This window comes from Cherax quadricarinatus, chromosome 25 (assembly GCF_038502225.1).
Source record: "Cherax quadricarinatus isolate ZL_2023a chromosome 25, ASM3850222v1, whole genome shotgun sequence".
Lineage (NCBI taxonomy): Eukaryota > Metazoa > Arthropoda > Malacostraca > Decapoda > Parastacidae > Cherax > Cherax quadricarinatus.
The window spans coordinates 29,951,841-29,970,914 of NC_091316.1; the positions used below are offsets into that span (position 1 = coordinate 29,951,841).

General features: G+C 43.8%; 1 protein-coding gene across 5 annotated transcripts in view; it reads left to right on the forward strand.

Moving 5' to 3' along the window:
- Window positions 1-19,074, forward strand: part of LOC128689941 (proton-coupled folate transporter) — a 187,628-nt gene that overhangs the window by 124,565 nt on the left and 43,989 nt on the right. For 3 of the 5 annotated variants that reach the window (XM_070088685.1, XM_070088682.1, XM_070088684.1), the window contains 2 exons: window positions 2,374-3,385; window positions 17,224-17,319. In XM_070088685.1, the coding sequence (XP_069944786.1) occupies window positions 2,515-3,385; window positions 17,224-17,319 (967 nt within the window). In that variant the 5' untranslated portion in view covers window positions 2,374-2,514. Of the gene's footprint in view, window positions 1-927; window positions 1,000-1,162; window positions 1,498-2,373; window positions 3,386-17,223; window positions 17,320-19,074 lie in introns of those variants that run through there. The other 2 variants (XM_070088683.1, XM_070088686.1) reach the window with 2 other exon arrangements.

Below are 19,074 nucleotides of genomic sequence, written 5' to 3' on the forward strand. Positions count from 1 at the left end.
TGTCTTCTGACTCACCTTTAACTCATATGATGACCGTACAATAGCGCCAACTGCTGACATACTCATGCTGGATGTTCATACATATATATACATATACAGCCCATGGGAGCACTGCTTCAGTGACCCGAGCAGTGAGTAGTGTCTTCCAGTGCGTCACTACACAGGTGATGAAGAGTAGGAGAGGAGAGATAGAGGCGTCCTAAGATGGAAAGCGTACGTGGGAAGGGAGTTTACTGTGACTAGGAGAAAGATGGGTTGTTGTTGAAAGAGAAGAAATAAAGAGATAAAATTGGGATACCCCAAGAGAAAGCTGACAGAACAAAGAAAAAATTACGACTATGAGGCAAGGTACAAGTGCAAAAAATTAAATACCGAATGAGGAGGAGCAGGAAGGGACAAAGTAAAGGGAGACGCAGTGCAGTGAACGGTATCTCCTCACTGTCTCTGATGGTTCTGGGGACTGAGCACAGCTGAGGCCCGGACGAGAGGAGTGGCTAGAGGACCTTGGACTTGAAGCATCATGGGGTGTGGTCAACAAATAAGATTGGCTCCCACACCGGTCTTCTGCGTGCCCTACACTATGACTGGAAGCTGACTGCTTTATCTGCTCAACCGTGTTTGCTTTCCAAAACTTGACAAAGTTCCCATACGCTGCTGTTTCTGGGACTGGCTTGCTGACCTTCACAATAAAGGGAGGATCATCGACCATGGCTTCCCAATGTACCGTAATATTCTGAGCCATCACGAACGCTATTAATGTCTTGTTTCACCATGAAGGTTGGGTGGTCTTGGATTTGGGAGGGGAGGGGGTGAGAGAGAGAGAGGAAGGGGGTAAAGCAAAAAAACAATATGGGTGAGTGGCGCAGCACAGTGTGCGCAGTGGCTGGTACTAGGTTACGAGTCCCGGAGCTGCCCTGAACACGGTTTACTAAAGCACAGCACCGCATCAGGGAAACATCATTTCATCCCTCGAGCTTGACCATGAAGCCTCCTGCAATTGTACGAGTCTACAGTACAACATACCCTCTACTAACTCGTCTTCCTTTTCAGGATATGCTCTATGATGCCTCTAAGTATATTTAACATTCATCTTTAGTATTGACATATTCATATACACACCAATTCACATAATCAGCGATTGAAGGCAACAACTTCCTTAAATATTTCTTGACGGTAGCAAATTAATTAAAATTTTGCGGAATACTGTGAATGAAATGAATTACTATCTAATTAAATGTTATTCTAATTATTTATTTATTCTAGTAAGTGATTTACATTATCAAGGAATGACGATTTACCCGGTGTTCCTGCGCATGTGCGTGTGTGCACTCTACCTCCCTTGCTAGACAACACACACTCTTGAGTGCGTACACTCAGGCGCGCGTGTGTGTATACGTACCTACGCCCGCACCATTACCTCATAGTGTATTAAACAGTTGACAGAGCGAAGTGAGGTACACGAGGCAACTCCTCAGTGAGGGAACTGATTCAGTGAAGGTACCTTCCAACTTGTGTTGCATTAGTAAGGATATCGTATACTGTTGCGATGGTGAAAGGGTCGTATACGGTGCTGCGACAATGAAGGGTATCACAGTGTTGCTACAGGGAGAAGATGATACATAGACAGTGTTACAATGGTGTCGTACACAGTGTCGCTATAGAGAGCATATTGTACAGAGGCAGTGTTGCGGCGGTAAGAGTGTTTACACAGACAGTGGTGGTAATAAGAGTGTTTTACACTGACGGTGCTGCTAGCAAGGGCATCTTTCACAGTCAGTGTTGGTAATTATGATGCCTTACACAGACAGTGTTGCGACAGTGAGGGGACTGTACACAACGTTGGAACCGTGAGGGAGAGGGGATCACACAGAGTAGCGACGCTGAGAAGGTCGTACAGTGTAGCGACAGTGAAGGGGTCGTACTCAGTGTTGCGACAGTAAGGGAGGTCGCATACAGTGTTGCGACAGTTCATGAAGGTGCCGCTCTAAGTGTTGCGACAGTGAGGGGGGTCTCACACAGTGTTGCGACAGTGAGGGGAGGGGGTCGTAAGAAACTATAGCCTCAGAGTTCTGTGGAACTAAAGCAGCCTCCCACCCTCACTAATCGTGAATTATATATTCACTGCTAAGTGCTGCGAATTGTCAAGAAAATGTTTTTTCCATATCATAAGTGAATTTTTGTTGTGTTCTGGTGTTCACAGGAAGGTGCCATGTGTGTTTTAGTGATCATTACATCGCCGTTGTGTATATCTGGGAAGAAATGTTAACATCGTGTTCATAATGTGAAAGGTAGTTTTTTGTTGTAAGAATAATTATATATGAGCAAAACATGGCTTTAGGTATGGTTAAATATGTTTCATTTCTTTCGTCACAGAAACGCATTAAATCTGTGGGTTCTCCGGGAAGAAAAGAGGATGAGGTGAAAGTGGCGTGCCCTCTGGCCCCGCCGGCGGTGGCCTGGCCCCTCTGGCTCAAGCTTCGGGTTTTCTTCACCACCTTGGCTGTGGAACCCGTCATGCTCCTGGATGGCCTCGCCTACTCCGTTATGATCGTCTTCGTCGAGGATCTTCAGCTGGATAAAATCTGCCGCGTTAACCTCAACTTCACAGAAGAGGTGTGCACCAACTTAACGAAACATCCGCAGGAGAATATTAAAGTCCAGCAAGCGTTAAGTATATTTGGAATGTATAATGGCATCATCATGTCCTTCATCCCTTTCTTCTTCATTCTATTCATGGGCGCCTGGAGCGACAAGTACGGCAGGAAGGTACCACTGTATGTGGCCACCCTCGGCCACTTCTGTTGGGCGGGCGGGTACCTGCTTAATTCGTGGGTGGCAGAGTGGCCAGTAGAGTTTCTACTGGTAGCTGCTGTCTTTGATTCACTAGGGGGAGGAACAGTGTCCTTCCTCACCGCTGCCAACGCATACCTCAGCGACGTGACCTCAGAAGAGTCTCGCACTATGAGGGTGGGTCTTGCCAATAGTATCTGGTATCTGGGAGGACCCATCGGAACACTAGTCGGTTATTATATTAAGAAGCATGGAGGATATCAAATGCTGTTCGGGACCTCCTTGTTGATGCATTGCGGGTCTCTCACCTATCTCTTCTTCCTGCCTGAGAGCCACGGGCCCTTCGCTAAGAAGAAGACTTCGGAGAAGAACGAGGAGCAGAATAGCGAGAAACCTGCGCAGATTTCCCTGAAGCGACCAAGTGAAGTAGCCGGGTCAGCCAACAAGATATCCCTATGGAAAATGATCACCGATTTCTTCAACTACGAGAGAATCGTGGACTCGTTCCGATGCACCTTCAAGGCTAGAGGAGGACTGGTGCGAGTCTTCGTCCTGTTGCTTATCCTTTGCAATCTGCTACGTCGGCTGGGTCGCGGTAAGTGCAAACACTTTAACTTTTTATGTTCTGTGTTGAGTAATCATGTTGTTCAAGAGTTGACTCACTGACAGTGATAAGGAAATGTGTAGAATTTTTAACACATACTTCCTCTCAGTTTTTACACAGGAGGATACCAGTGATATTCCAGTAATGATAAATTATGTAGAACAGGACGATAATAAACTGTGCACTATTAGGGTCACAAGTGACATGGTCCTTAGGCAAATAGATAAATTAAAACCTAACAAATCCCCAGGCCCTGATGAACTGTATGCAAGGGTTCTAAAGGAATGTAAAGAGGAGCTTAGCACACCTTTGGCTAATCTTTTCAACATATCACTACAAACTGGCATGGTGCCAGATAAGTGGAAAATGGCAAATGTGATACCTATTTTCAAAACAGGTGACAGGTCCTTAGCTTCGAACTATAGACCAATAAGCCTAACCTCCATAGTGGGAAAATTTATGGAATCAATAATTGCCGAGGCAGTTCGTAGCCACCTTGAAAAGCATAAATTAATCAACGAATCTCAGCATGGTTTTACAAAGGGACGTTCCTGCCTTACGAATTTATTAACTTTTTTCACTAAGGTATTTGAGGAGGTAGATCATGGTAACGAATATGATATTGTGTATATGGACTTCAGTAAGGCTTTTGACAGGGTCCCACATCAGAGACTATTGAGGAAAATTAAAGCACATGGAATAGGAGGAGAAATTTTTTCCTGGATAGAGGCATGGTTGACAAATAGGCAGCAGAGAGTTTGCATAAATGGGGAGAAATCAGAGTGGGGAAGCGTCACGAGCGGTGTTCCACAGGGGTCAGTGTTGGGCCCCCTGCTGTTCACAATCTACATAAACGACATAGATGAGGGCATAAAGAGCGACATCGGCAAGTTTGCCGATGACACCAAAATAGGCCGTCGAATTCATTCTGACGAGGACATTCGAGCACTCCAGGAAGATTTGAATAGACTGATGCAGTGGTCGGAGAAGTGGCAGATGCAGTTTAATATAGACAAATGCAAAGTTCTAAATGTTGGACAGGACAATAACCATGCCACATATAAACTAAATAATGTAGATCTTAATATTACGGATTGCGAAAAAGATTTAGGAGTTCTGGTTAGCAGTAATCTGAAACCAAGACAACAGTGCATAAGTGTTCGCAATAAAGCTAATAGAATCCTTGGCTTCATATCAAGAAGCATAAATAATAGGAGTCCTCAGGTTGTTCTTCAACTCTATACATCCTTGGTTAGGCCTCATTTAGATTATGCTGCACAGTTTTGGTCACCGTATTACAGAATGGATATAAATTCTCTGGAAAATGTACAAAGGAGGATGACAAAGATGATCCCATGTATCAGAAACCTTCCCTATGAGGATAGACTAAGGGCCCTGAAACTGCACTCTCTAGAAAGACGTAGAATTAGGGGGGATATGATTGAGGTTTATAAGTGGAAGACAGGAATAAATAAAGGGGATGTAAATAGTGTGCTGATAATATCTAGCCTAGACAGGACTCGCAGCAATGGTTTTAAGTTGGAAAAATTCAGATTCAGGAGGGATATAGGAAAGTACTGGTTTGGTAATAGAGTTGTGGATGAGTGGAACAAACTCCCAAGTACCGTTATAGAGGCCAGAACGTTGTGTAGCTTTAAAAATAGGTTGGATAAATACATGAGTAGATGTGGGTGGGTGTGAGTTAGACCTGATAGCTTGTGCTAACGGGTCGGTTGCCGTGTTCCTCCCTTGAGTCAATGTGACCTGACCTGACTGGGTTGGGTGCATTGGCTTGAGCCGGTGGGGACTTGGACCTGCCTCGCATGGGCCAGTGGGCCTTCTGCAGTGTTCCTTCGTTCTTATGTTCTTATGTTCTTAAATGTGGCGGGTGAGTGAGGAAGTTTCCAGGCAGCCAAGGCGGAGACAGAGTGGGGGCACCCACGACCAGTCCTACTCACACACACACAAAAACTATCCCAGCCGTCAAACATTTAGTCAGCAACAACAGGGCGTGTGAGAAGCTTGTTCTTCTTACTTTTTTTATAGAGTGCCGTTGCTGAGGGGTCATACAACACCTGAGGAATGAGAGATAATCGTATTTAATACAAAGATATGGAGGGTAGCTCCATTCCATGGTTCAGGATCCCATTACCAATGACAAGGTGTTCCCCCCGAGTTCCTTATAAACTTGTGTGAAGAACAATAGTTCTCTGGGCGCACCCACAGGTTGTTCTTGATCTGACATTAATGTGGAGGTGGTGTCCACCCTTCCCATCACCCCAACCATTAAACCATCCACCACCCCTCCCTCCGCCCCAACCATCAAACCACCCACCACCCTTCCCTCCACACCTCCCTCCACAAAACCCTCCACCCCTCCCACCACCAGTCCCATAACAACCCCCACACCCCGCCCTCTCTCCATCCCTCCCTTAAAAACACATACCACCCCCACCTCCACCCCACCTCCACCCCACCTCCACCCCACCTCCACCCCACCACCACCAGTAGTGAAGAATAGTGAGAGGTAGTAGTGTTAGTGATAGATGTCGTGGTGACAGAATTTGTGGTAGTGGAAACATCTGCACTCTAGACTCCTGATTCTCGTCATGGGAAACATGTCTCTGGTATGTCTTACTTCAGCTTCTTCAAGACGCTGATTGGTTACTGTCAAGGTCAGGGTGGCTAGCGTAAATTGTCCCTGAAGACGCTTCTGGGGTGACTGTCGGAAAGATTGTGTCCGTAGAGCATATAACCTTGTCATACTCTCATATTTAGTCAAACTGGACTCAACTGCAGTGTGTAGGTATTCTTTTCTGAATAATAGTTACAGTGTGTAGACAACAACTAGCGATGACTATTACGTCACAGTACCGTAACTGCAGCGATTTATAACGAATCCAAAAGAAGGAACAGAGATGCTGTCTAAAGTTTACTCTTCATACTGTCGATTAGTTGTGAACAGTTTACAATGTTACCATGTTATGTTGCATCACACAGGATGGAGTTCATGCATTAGGTAGTGAAATCAGTCATCACACAAGATGGGTTTCAAACGTTAGGTAATAAGATCAGTGACACAGGATAGGTTTCATACGTTAGGTAATGAAATCAGTTATCACACATGATGGGTTTTATTTATGGGGCAATGAAACCAGTCATCACACAGGATGGGATTTATTCATGGGGTAATGAAACCAGTCATCACACAGGATGGGATTTATTCATGGGGTAATGAAACTAGTCATCACACAGGATGGGTTTTATTCATGGGGTAATGAAACCAGTCATCACACAGATGGGTTTTATTCATGGGGTAATGAAATCAGACATCACACAGGATGGGTTTTATTCATGGGGTAATGAAAACAATCATCACACAGGATGGGTTTTATTCATGGGGTAATGAAACCAGTCATCACACAGGATGGGTTTTATTCATGGGGTAATGAAACCAGTCATCACACAGGATGGGATTTATTCATGGGGTAATGAAACCAGTCATCACACAGGATGGGTTTTATTCATGGGGTAATGAAATCAGACATCACACAGGATGGGTTTTATTCATGGGGTAATGAAATCAATCATCACACAGGATGGGATTTATTCATGGGGTAATGAAACCAGTCATCACACAGGATGGGTTTTATTCATGGGGTAATGAAATCAGTCATCACACAGATGGGTTTTATTCATGGGGTAATGAAATCAGTCATCACACAGGATGGGTTTTATTCATGGGGTAATGAAATCAGACATCACACAAGATGGGTTTTATTCATGGGGTAATGAAACCAGTCATCACACAGGATGGGTTTTATTCATGGGGTAATGAAATCAGTCATCACACAGGATGGGTTTTATTCATAGGGTAATGAAATCAGTCATCACACAGGATGGGTTTTATTCATGGGGTAATGAAATCAGTCATCACACAGGATGGGTTTTATTCATGGGGTAATGAAATCAGTCATCACACAGGATGGGTTTTATTCATGGGGTAATGAAACCAGTCATCACACAGATGGGTTTTATTCATGGGGTAATGAAATCAGTCAACACACAGGATGGGTTTTAGTCATGGGGTAATGAAACCAGTCATCACACAGGATGGGTTTTATTCATGGGGTAATGAAACCAGTCATCACACAGGATGGGTTTTATTCATGGGGTAATGAAATCAGTCATCACACAGGATGGGTTTTATTCATGGGGTAATGAAATCAGCCATCACACAGGATGGGTTTTATTCATGGGGTAATGAAACCAGTCATCACACAGGATGGGTTTTATTCATGGGGTAATGAAATCAGTCATCACACAGGATGGGTTTTATTCATGGGGTAATGAAACCAGTCATCACACAGGATGGATTTTATTCATGGGGTAATGAAACCAGTCATCACACAGGATGGGTTTTATTCATGGGGTAATGAAACCAGTCATCACACAGGATGGGTTTTATTCATGGGGTAATGAAACCAGTCATCACACAGGATGGGTTTTATTCATGGGGTAATGAAACCAGTCATCACACAGGATGGGTTTTATTCATGGGGTAATGAAACCAGTCATCACACAGGATGGGTTTTATTCATGGGGTAATGAAACCAGTCATCACACAGGATGGGTTTTATTCATGGGGTAATGAAACCAGTCATCACACAGGATGGGTTTTATTCATGGGGTAATGAAACCAGTCATCACACAGGATGGGTTTTATTCATGGGGTAATGAAATCAGTCATCACACAGGATTGGTTTTATTCATGGGGTAATGAAACCAGTCATCACACAGGATGGGTTTTATTCATGGGGTAATGAAACCAGTCATCACACAGGATGGATTTTATTCATGGGGTAATGAAATCAGTCATCACACAGGATGGGTTTTATTCATGGGGTAATGAAACCAGTCATCACACAGGATGGGTTTTATTCATGGGGTAATGAAACCAGTCATCACACAGGATGGGTTTTATTCATGGGGTAATGAAACCAGTCATCACACAGGATGGGTTTTATTCATGGGGTAATGAAATCAGTCATCACACAGGATGGGTTTTATTCATGGGGTAATGAAATCAGTCATCACACAGGATGGGTTTTATTCATGGGGTAATGAAACCAGTCATCACACAGGATAGGTTTTATTCATGGGGTAATGAAACCAGTCATCACACAGGATGGGTTTTATTCATGGGGTAATGAAACCAGTCATCACACAGGATGGGTTTTATTCATGGGGTAATGAAACCAGTCATCACACAGGATGGGTTTTATTCATGGGGTAATGAAACCAGTAATCACACAGAATGGGTTTTATTCATGGGGTAATGAAACCAGTCATCACACAGGATGGGTTTTATTCATGGGGTAATGAAACCAGTAATCACACAGGATGGGTTTTATTCATGGGGTAATGAAACCAGTCATCACACAGGATGGGTTTTATTCATGGGGTAATGAAACCAGTCATCACACAGGATGGGTTTTATTCATGGGGTAATGAAACCCGTCATCACACAGGATGGGTTTTATTCATGGGGTAATGAAACCAGTAATCACACAGGATGGGTTTTATTCATGGGGTAATGAAACCAGTCATCACACAGGATGGGTTTTATTCATGGGGTAATGAAACCAGTCATCACACAGGATGGGTTTTATTCATGGGGTAATGAAACCCGTCATCACACAGGATGGGTTTTATTCATGGGGTAATGAAACCCGTCATCACACAGGATGGGATTCATGCATGAAACTATATTTCTGCCTTCCTTTTTTTTTTTTGCACCATTGTCAATACACAAAATTATTACTGATATGCATCTCAGTTAACTTCTCAGAGTGTATCGGACGTCTTCAGGATGTGAAAAGCCTTGATTATGTCTCCTCATAATCTCGTCTTCCTTAGAGACAATTATTTTTATTTCTTTGAGAATTGTTTTCTAGAAATTTGATTCTGAATAAATGATGATATTAATTTTTATGCTATTCCCTGTAGCCTCTCAAAGTTGTTTTCATTGTCTATGCAAAAATTATGACCAGAAACTCAAAATATTCAAGAACTGATCTAATTTTTACAGGAGAAACCTGCGTTTTTTTTTCTAACTTTTTTAAAACTATGTATCGAAGCACTCAATAATAATCAATATTATTAAAATAATTGTAATACAACAACAACAGCAACAACAACAACAACAACAACAATAATAATAATAATAATAATAATAATAATAATAATAATAATAATAAGAATAATAATAATAATAATAATAATAATAACAGCACTACTGGTTAATATAATTGTATGAGTAATTGTATTGTATAATAAAATCAGTAAGGATTACACACCTGATGAGCACCTCTCAAGGTTATCAACTTTGTGGTGAGATCCACCTTCAAGGTATCTGCTGTGTCACTTCATTCACTTTATTCCTTTGATTTAACCAAGTGAGAGGTTGTGTCGAAAGTGTTGTCGAACGAGAATGTCTGCAAGTTTTGCATAATTTCTTGAAGGGAATGAAATTGGGTCATAATGTAACTGCGAGAGAAATGTGTGAATGGTATTCAATAAGAGACTTAATTTTTCTGATGGAGATATGAAGCGTTGTGAGGGGATTTTTAAAATCCAGTGACGGGCACAGTGAGCTGTCCGCTTTATTCTCTTCCAATTAAGCACATTTTAATGTCTTACTGACCTCTTGGTTTATTTCATGCATCAGCTCAGCAATTAGGTCAGTGTGAGTACCGCGAGTGCACAATGCATGGTTCTAGAGTCCTTGATTAAGTCACAACTCAGTGTGCTCAGGTCCCAAGTGCTTACATTCTCACGGTCATTTTATGAAGACTAAAGAGACATGATGCAGAGTAAGTTTTAATTGAGACAACTTATCGCTGTGTGTAGACCTTTTTCACCTTCATGACTCGATAAAGCTCTACACAGAGCGAAGCTACGCCCCAACAAAAGCTTAATCTGCAAATTGAGTATTTTTGTCTTCATAGTAGTCACCTGTACGCCATGTCACGCCTCCCGCAGCCATTTAAAATCAGAACATTGACTGTTGAAGAAACGTACTTTAAGCCATTTGAAAGAATTTGAATGTTTTAATACAGAAGACAGTGCATCAACACAATGCTTATCACAATATTTACTTAGCATGCTCCTGCCTCGAGATTCCACAACTGTTAGTCCAACCTCAAGGTGTGTATTGACTCCAGATTATACGAAATGTACCTCTTTAATAAGTTCCTCTGATTTTACATATTAATTCAGTAACGTTAACATTGAAGAGTGGGATATATGCCTTCGACTGACTCGAGTCTGAGGCTTTGATAATGTCCCTGGAGGTACTGACGCAGGACAATACTCATTTCTAACCTTCAGGGTCTGGGAAAGGAATTTTTCTCTGCTTAAGCAGCCTTACGAGTTACAATTAGTTATTCACAAACTCCCATCTTCGAGATGATTGCTGGGTCATTCGTCTTGTATGTGACTTCCGTAATAACTCTGACTTTAAAATTCAGAGATAAGGAATGATATATTATTAGTAAATACTGCCAAGGTGAGGCTTTAAATTAGCTAAGTTAGGATAACATCTGTTGGCTTGGCTTGTCTAAAAAACACGGGTTGAAAACATTAACATATATCGACGAACACACCTACCTACTAACCTACCGACTTACCTACTCACTGACCTATCTATCTACCTGCCTACCTACTTACCTACCTTCCTACCTACTTGCCTACCTACATACATACCTACCTACATACCTTCCTGCTTACCTTCCTACATACCTACTTACCTACCTATTTACCTACCTACCTGTTATTATTAGTAGTATGTTTATTATTATTATTATTATAGTTACTATTATTATTATTATTATTATTATTATTATTATTATTATTATTATTATTATTATTATTATTATTATTATTATTATTACTATTATTATTATATTATTATTTTATATTGCTGATGGTGTAATGTCCTTCAGAAGGACACCAGTGACAGTACTGATAGTTGTCCTTCCCTCTTCTCCGTTTCTCTCTCTCTCTCTCTCTCTCTCTCTCTCTCTCTCTCTCTCTCTCTCTCTCTCCTCTGGCGTACTCACGTATATTCTCATGCGCTTCCTTATTCTGTATGTACTCCAATATATTCTCGTGAAACTTCCAAATGCTTCCATTTATTTTCACACACTCCCTTGTACTCTCACACACTCCCTTGTACTCTCACACACTCTCTTGTACTCTCACACACTCTCTTGTACTCTCACACACTCTCTTGTACTCTCACACACTCTCTTGTACTCTCACACACTCTCTTGTACTCTCACACACTCTCTTGTACTCTCACACACTCTCTTGTACTCTCACACACTCTCTTGTACTCTCACACACTCCCTTGTACTCTCACACACTCTCTTGTACTCTCACACACTCTCTTGTACTCTCACACACTCTCTTGTACTCTCACACACTCTCTTGTACTCTCACACACTCTCTTGTACTCTCACACACTCTCTTGTACTCTCACACACTCTCTTGTACTCTCACACACTCTCTTGTACTCTCACACACTCCCTTGTACTCTCACACACTCCCTTGTACTCTCACACACTCCCTTGTACTCTCACACACTCTCTTGTACTCTCACACACTCTCTTGTACTCTCACACACTCTCTTGTACTCTCACACACTCCCTTGTACTCTCACACACTCTCTTGTACTCTCACACACTCTCTTGTACTCTCACACACTCTCTTGTACTCTCACACACTCTCTTGTACTCTCACACACTCTCTTGTACTCTCACACACTCTCTTGTACTCTCACACACTCCCTTGTACTCTCACACACTCTCTTGTACTCTCACACACTCTCTTGTACTCTCACACACTCTCTTGTACTCTCACACACTCTCTTGTACTCTCACACACTCTCTTGTACTCTCACACACTCCCTTGTACTCTCACACACTCCCTTGTACTCTCACACACTCCCTTGTACTCTCACACACTCTCTTGTACTCTCACACACTCTCTTGTACTCTCACACACTCTCTTGTTCTCTCACACACTCTCTTGTACTCTCACACACTCCCTTGTACTCTCACACACTCCCTTGTACTCTCACACACTCCCTTGTACTCTCACACACTCCCTTGTACTCTCACACACTCCCTTGTACTCTAACACACTCTCTTGTACTCTCACACACTCCCTTGTACTCTCACACACTCCCTTATACTCTCACACACTCCCTTGTACTCTCACACACTCCCTTATACTCTCACACACTCCCTTGTACTCTCACACACTCCCTTGTACTCTCACACACTCTCTTGTACTCTCACACACTCCCTTGTACTCTCACACACTCCTTTATACTCTCACACACTCCCTTGTACTCTCACACACTCCCTTATACTCTCACACACTCAATTGTACTCTCACACACTCCCTTGTACTCTCACACACTCCCTTGTACTCTCACACACTCCCTTGTACTCTCACACACTCCCTTGTACTCTCACACACTCCCTTGTACTCTCACACACTCCCTTGTACTCTCACACACTCCCTTGTACTCTCACACACTCCCTTGAACTCTCACACACTCCCTTGTACTCTCACACACTCTCTTGTACTCTCACACACTCCCTTGTACTCTCACACACTCCCTTATACTCTCACACACTCCCTTGTACTCTCACACACTCCCTTGTACTCTCACACACTCCCTTGTACTCTCACACACTCCCTTGTACTCTCACACACTCCCTTGTACTCTCACACACTCGGTTGTACTCTCACACACTCCCTTATACTCTCACACACTCCCTTGTACTCTCACACACTCCCTTATACTCTCACACACTCCCTTGTACTCTCACACACTCCCTTGTACTCTCACACACTCCCTTGTACTCTCACACACTCCCTTGTACTCTCACACACTCCCTTGTACTCTCACACACTCCCTTGTACTCTCACACACTCCCTTGTACTCTCACACACTCCCTTGTACTCTCACACACTCCCTTGTACTCTCACACACTCCCTTGTACTCTCACACACTCCCTTGTACTCTCACACACTCCCTTGTACTCTCACACACTCCCTTGTACTCTCACACACTCCCTTGTACTCTCACACACTCCCTTATACTCTCACACACTCCCTTGTACTCTCACACACTCCCTTATACTCTCACACACTCCCTTATACTCTCACACACTCCCTTGTACTCTCACACACTCCCTTATACTCTCACACACTCCCTTGTACTCTCACACACTCCCTTGTACTCTCACACACTCCCTTGTACTCTCACACACTCCCTTGTACTCTCACACACTCCCTTGTACTCTCACACACTCCCTTGTACTCTCACACACTCCCTTGTACTCTCACACACTCCCTTGTACTCTCACACACTCCCTTGTACTCTCACACACTCCCTTGTACTCTCACACACTCCCTTGTACTCTCACACACTCCCTTGTACTCTCACACACTCCCTTGTACTCTCACACACTCCCTTGTACTCTCACACACTCCCTTGTACTCTCACACACTCCCTTGTACTCTCACACACTCCCTTATACTCTCACACACTCCCTTATACTCTCACACACTCCCTTATACTCTCACACACTCCCTTATACTCTCACACACTCCCTTATACTCTCACACACTCCCTTATACTCTCACACACTCCCTTATACTCTCACACACTCCCTTATACTCTCACACACTCCCTTGTACTCTCACACACTCCCTTGTACTCTCACACATTCCCTTGTACTCTCACACACACCCTTGTATTCTCACACTCCCTTGTACTCTCACACACTCCCTTGTACTCTCACACACTCCCTTGTACTCTCACACACTCCCTTGTACTCTCACACACTCCCTTGTACTCTCACACACTCCTTTGTACTCTCACACACTCCCTTGTACTCTCACACACTCCCTTGTACTCTCACACACTCCCTTGTACTCTCACACACACCCTTGTATTCTCACACACTCCCTTGTACTCTCACACACTCCCTTACACTCTCACACACTCCCTTATACTCTCACACACTCCCTTGTACTCTCACACACTCCCTTATACTCTCACACCCCTCCCTTGTACTCTCACACACTCCCTTGTACTCTCACACACTCCCTTGTACTCTCACACACTCCCTTGTACTCTCACACACTCCCTTGTACTCTCACACACTCCCTTGTACTCTCACACACTCCCTTGTACTCTCACACACTCCCTTGTACTCTCACACACTCCCTTGTACTCTCACACACTCCCTTGTACTCTCACACACTCCCTTGTACTCTCACACACTCCCTTGTACTCTCACACACTCCCTTGTACTCTCACACACTCCCTTGTACTCTCACACACTCCCTTGTACTCTCACACACTCCCTTGTACTCTCACACACTCCCTTGTACTCTCACACACTCCCTTGTACTCTCACACACTCCCTTGTACTCTCACACACTACCTTGTACTCTCACACACTCCCACACTTTGTACTCTCACACACTCCCTTGTACTCTCACACACTCCCTTGTACTCTCACACACTCCCTTGTACTCTCACACACTCCCTTGTACTCTCACACACTCCCTTGTACTCTCACACACTCCCTTGTACTCTCACACACTCCCTTGTACTCTCACACACACCCTTGTACTCTCACACACTCCCTTGTACTCTCACACACTCCCTTGTACTCTCACACACTCCCTTGTACTCTCACACACTCCCTTGTACTCTCACACACTCCCTTGTACTCTCACACACTCCCTTGTACTCTCACACACTCCCTTGTACTCTCACACACTCCCTTGTACTCTCACACACTCCCTTGTACTCTCACACACTCCCTTGTACTCTCACACACTCCCTTGTACTCTCACACACTCCCTTGTACTCTCACACACTCCCTTGTACTCTCACACACTCACTTGTACTCGCACACACTCCACACACTTTGTACTCTCACACACTCCCTTGTACTCTCAGACACTCCCTTGTTCTCTCACACACTGCCTTGTATTCTCACACACTCCCTTGTACTCTCACACACTCCCTTGTACTCTCACACACTCCCTTGTACTCTCACACACTCCCTTGTACTCTCACACACTCTCACACACTTGTACTCTCACACACTCCCTTGTACTCTCACACACTCCCTTGTACTCTCACACACTCCCTTGTACTCTCACACACTCCCTTGTACTCTCACGCACTCCCTTGTACTCTCACACACTCCCTTGTACTCTCACACACTCCCTTGTACTCTCACACACTCCCTTGTACTCTCACACACTCCCTTGTACTCTCACACACTCCCTTGTACTCTCACACACTCCCTTGTACTCTCACACACTCCCTTGTACTCTCACACACACCCTTGTATTCTCACACACTCCCTTGTACTCTCACACACTCCCTTGTACTCTCACACACTCTCTTGTACTCTCACACACACCCTTTTATTCTCACACACTCCCTTGTACTCTCACACACTCCCTTGTACTCTCACACACTCCCTTGTACTCTCACACACTCCCTTGTACTCTCACACACTCCCTTGTACTCTCACACACTCTTTTGTACTCTCACACACTCCCTTGTACTCTCACACACTCCCTTGTACTCTCACACACTCCCTTGTATTCTCACACACTCCCTTGTACTCTCACACACACCCTTGTATTCTCACACACTCCCTTGTACTCTCACACACTCCCTTGTACTCTCACACACTCCCTTGTACTCTCACACACACCCTTGTATTCTCACACACTCCCTTGTACTCTCACACACTCCCTTGTACTCTCACACACTCCCTTGTACTCTCACACACTCCCTTGTACTCTCACACACTCCCTTATACTCTCACACACTCCCTTGTACTCTCACACACTCCCTTGTACTCTCACACACTCCCTTGTACTCTCATACACCCCCTTGTACTCTCACACACTCCCTTGTACTCTCACACACCCCCTTGTACTCTCACACACTCCCTTGTACTCTCACACACTCCCTTGTACTCTCACACACTCCCTTGTACTCTCACACACTCCCTTGTACTCTCACACACCCCCTTGTACTCTCACACACTCCCTTGTACTCTCACACACTCCCTTGTACTCTCACACACCCCCTTGTACTCTCACACACTCCCTTGTACTCTCACACACTCCCTTGTACTCTCACACACTCCCTTGTACTCTCACACACTCCCTTGTACTCTCACACACTCCCTTGTACTCTCACACACTCGGTTGTACTCTCACACACTCCCTTATACTCTCACACACTCCCTTGTACTCTCACACACTCCCTTGTACTCTCACACACTCCCTTGTACTCTCACACACCCCCTTGTACTCTCACACACTCCCTTGTACTCTCACACACCCCCTTGTACTCTCACACTCTCCCTTGTACTCTCACACACTCCCTTGTACTCTCACACACTCCCTTGTACTCTCACACACTACCTTGTACTCTCACACACTCCCTTGTACTCTCACACACACCCTTGTATTCTCACACACTCCCTTGTACTCTCACACACTACTTTGCTCTTTCATACACTTCCTTGTACGCTCACATTCTCCCTTGTACTCTCACACACTCTCTTGTACTGTCACACATCCCTCCCCATATACTACCGTGTACCCTCACACACTACCATGTACTCATATATACTGCCATTTACTCCCAAATACCATCATGTACTCTGCCACATCTGACCACATTATTGCGGGTGTGTCCGCAGGAGCCTACATGTACCTGTTCACACGTCGAGTACTGGGATGGAAGGCCACTGAGTACAGCAAGTGGGTCACCTACAAGAACCTCCTGGCTGCTATTGGTGAGTACTAACCACTCGGGGGCTACAACTGTTACCTATCACAGGTGCTACTGTTGTTACCTATCTCAGGGGCTTCTGCTGTTATCTCAGGGGCTACTGTTGTTATTTATCTCAGGGGTAACTGTTGTTACCGATCTCTCAGGGGCTGCTGTTGTTACCTATTTCAGGGGCTACTGTTATCTGTCTCTCAGGGGCTACTCTTGTTACCTATCTCTAGGGCCACTGTTGTTACTTCTCTCAGAGGCTAGTGTTGTTACCTATCTCAGGGGCTATTGCTGTTATCTATCTCAGGGGCAACTGTTGTTACCTATCTCAGGGGTTTCTGTTATCTATGTCAGGGGCTACTGTTGTTATCTATGTCAGGGGCTACTGTTGTTACCTGCCTCTCAGAGCTACTGTTGTTACCCATCTCTCCGGGGCTACTGTTGTTACCTGTCTTTCAGGGACTAGTGTTGTTACCTATCTCTGAGGTTACTGTTGTAACTTATCTCTTGGGCTAATGTTGTTGCCTATCTCTGAGGTTACTGTTGTAACTTATCTCTGGGGCTACTGTTGTTACCTATCTCTGAGGTTACTGTTGTAACTTATCTCTGGGGCTACTGTTGTTATCTATCTCTAAGGTTACTGTAGTAACTTATCTCTGGGGTTACTGTTGTAATTTATCTCTGGGCCTACTATTGTTACTTATCTTTGGGGCTACTCTTGTAGCCCCAAAGCCTCAAAGGTAACTTATGCAACTTACCTCAGAGGTAACTTTTGCAACTTACCTCAGAGGTAACTTTTGCAACTTACCTCAGAGGTAACTTATGCAACTTACCTCAGAGGTAACTTTTGCAACTTACCTCAGAGGTAACTTTTGCAACTTACCTCAGAGGTAACTTTTGCAACTTACCTCAGAGGTAACTTATGCAACTTCCCTCAGAGGTAACTTTTGCAACTTCCCTCAGAGGTAACTTTTGCAACTTACCTCAGAGGTAACTTTTGCAACTTACCTCAGAGGTAACTTATGCAACTTACCTCAGAGGTAACTTTTGCAACTTACCTCAGAGGTAACTTATGCAACTTACCTCAGAGGTAACTTTTGCAACTTACCTCAGAGGTAACTTTTGCAACTTACCTCAGAGGTAACTTATGCAACTTACCTCAGAGGTAACTTATGCAACTTCCCTCAGAGGTAACTTTTGCAACTTACCTCAGAGGTAACTTTTGCAACTTCCCTCAGAGGTAACTTATGCAACTTACCTCAGAGGTAACTTATGCAACTTACCTCAGAGGTAACTTTTGCAACTTACCTCAGAGGTAACTTATGCAACTTCCCTCAGAGGTAACTTTTGCAACTTACCTCAGAGGTAACTTATGCAACTTACCTCAGAGGTAACTTATGCAACTTACCTCAGAGGTAACTTATGCATCTTCCCTCAGAGGTAATTTTTGCATCTTCCCTCAGAGGTAATTTTTGCAACTTACCTCAAAGGTAACACTTCTCAAATATATAATTTGTTTCTGCATTTGATGTCAGTACGATAACTTTTAAAAGTGTTTTCTGACCGACTTCAAAGTGTTATTCAATTGTTATTCAAAGTGCGTAGGTAACAAATTTCTAGTATTATTTTTCAAATGATTTGGAATTATTTTCCCTAAACTAAAATACATTAACAAAGTTAATGTATTTTTTAAATGAGAATATTATGTTAAGTTTTTTAGCGTTTAAGGTAGTACGGGTTGTGAAGATGTGAGTCAGGCAGAACAAGATCT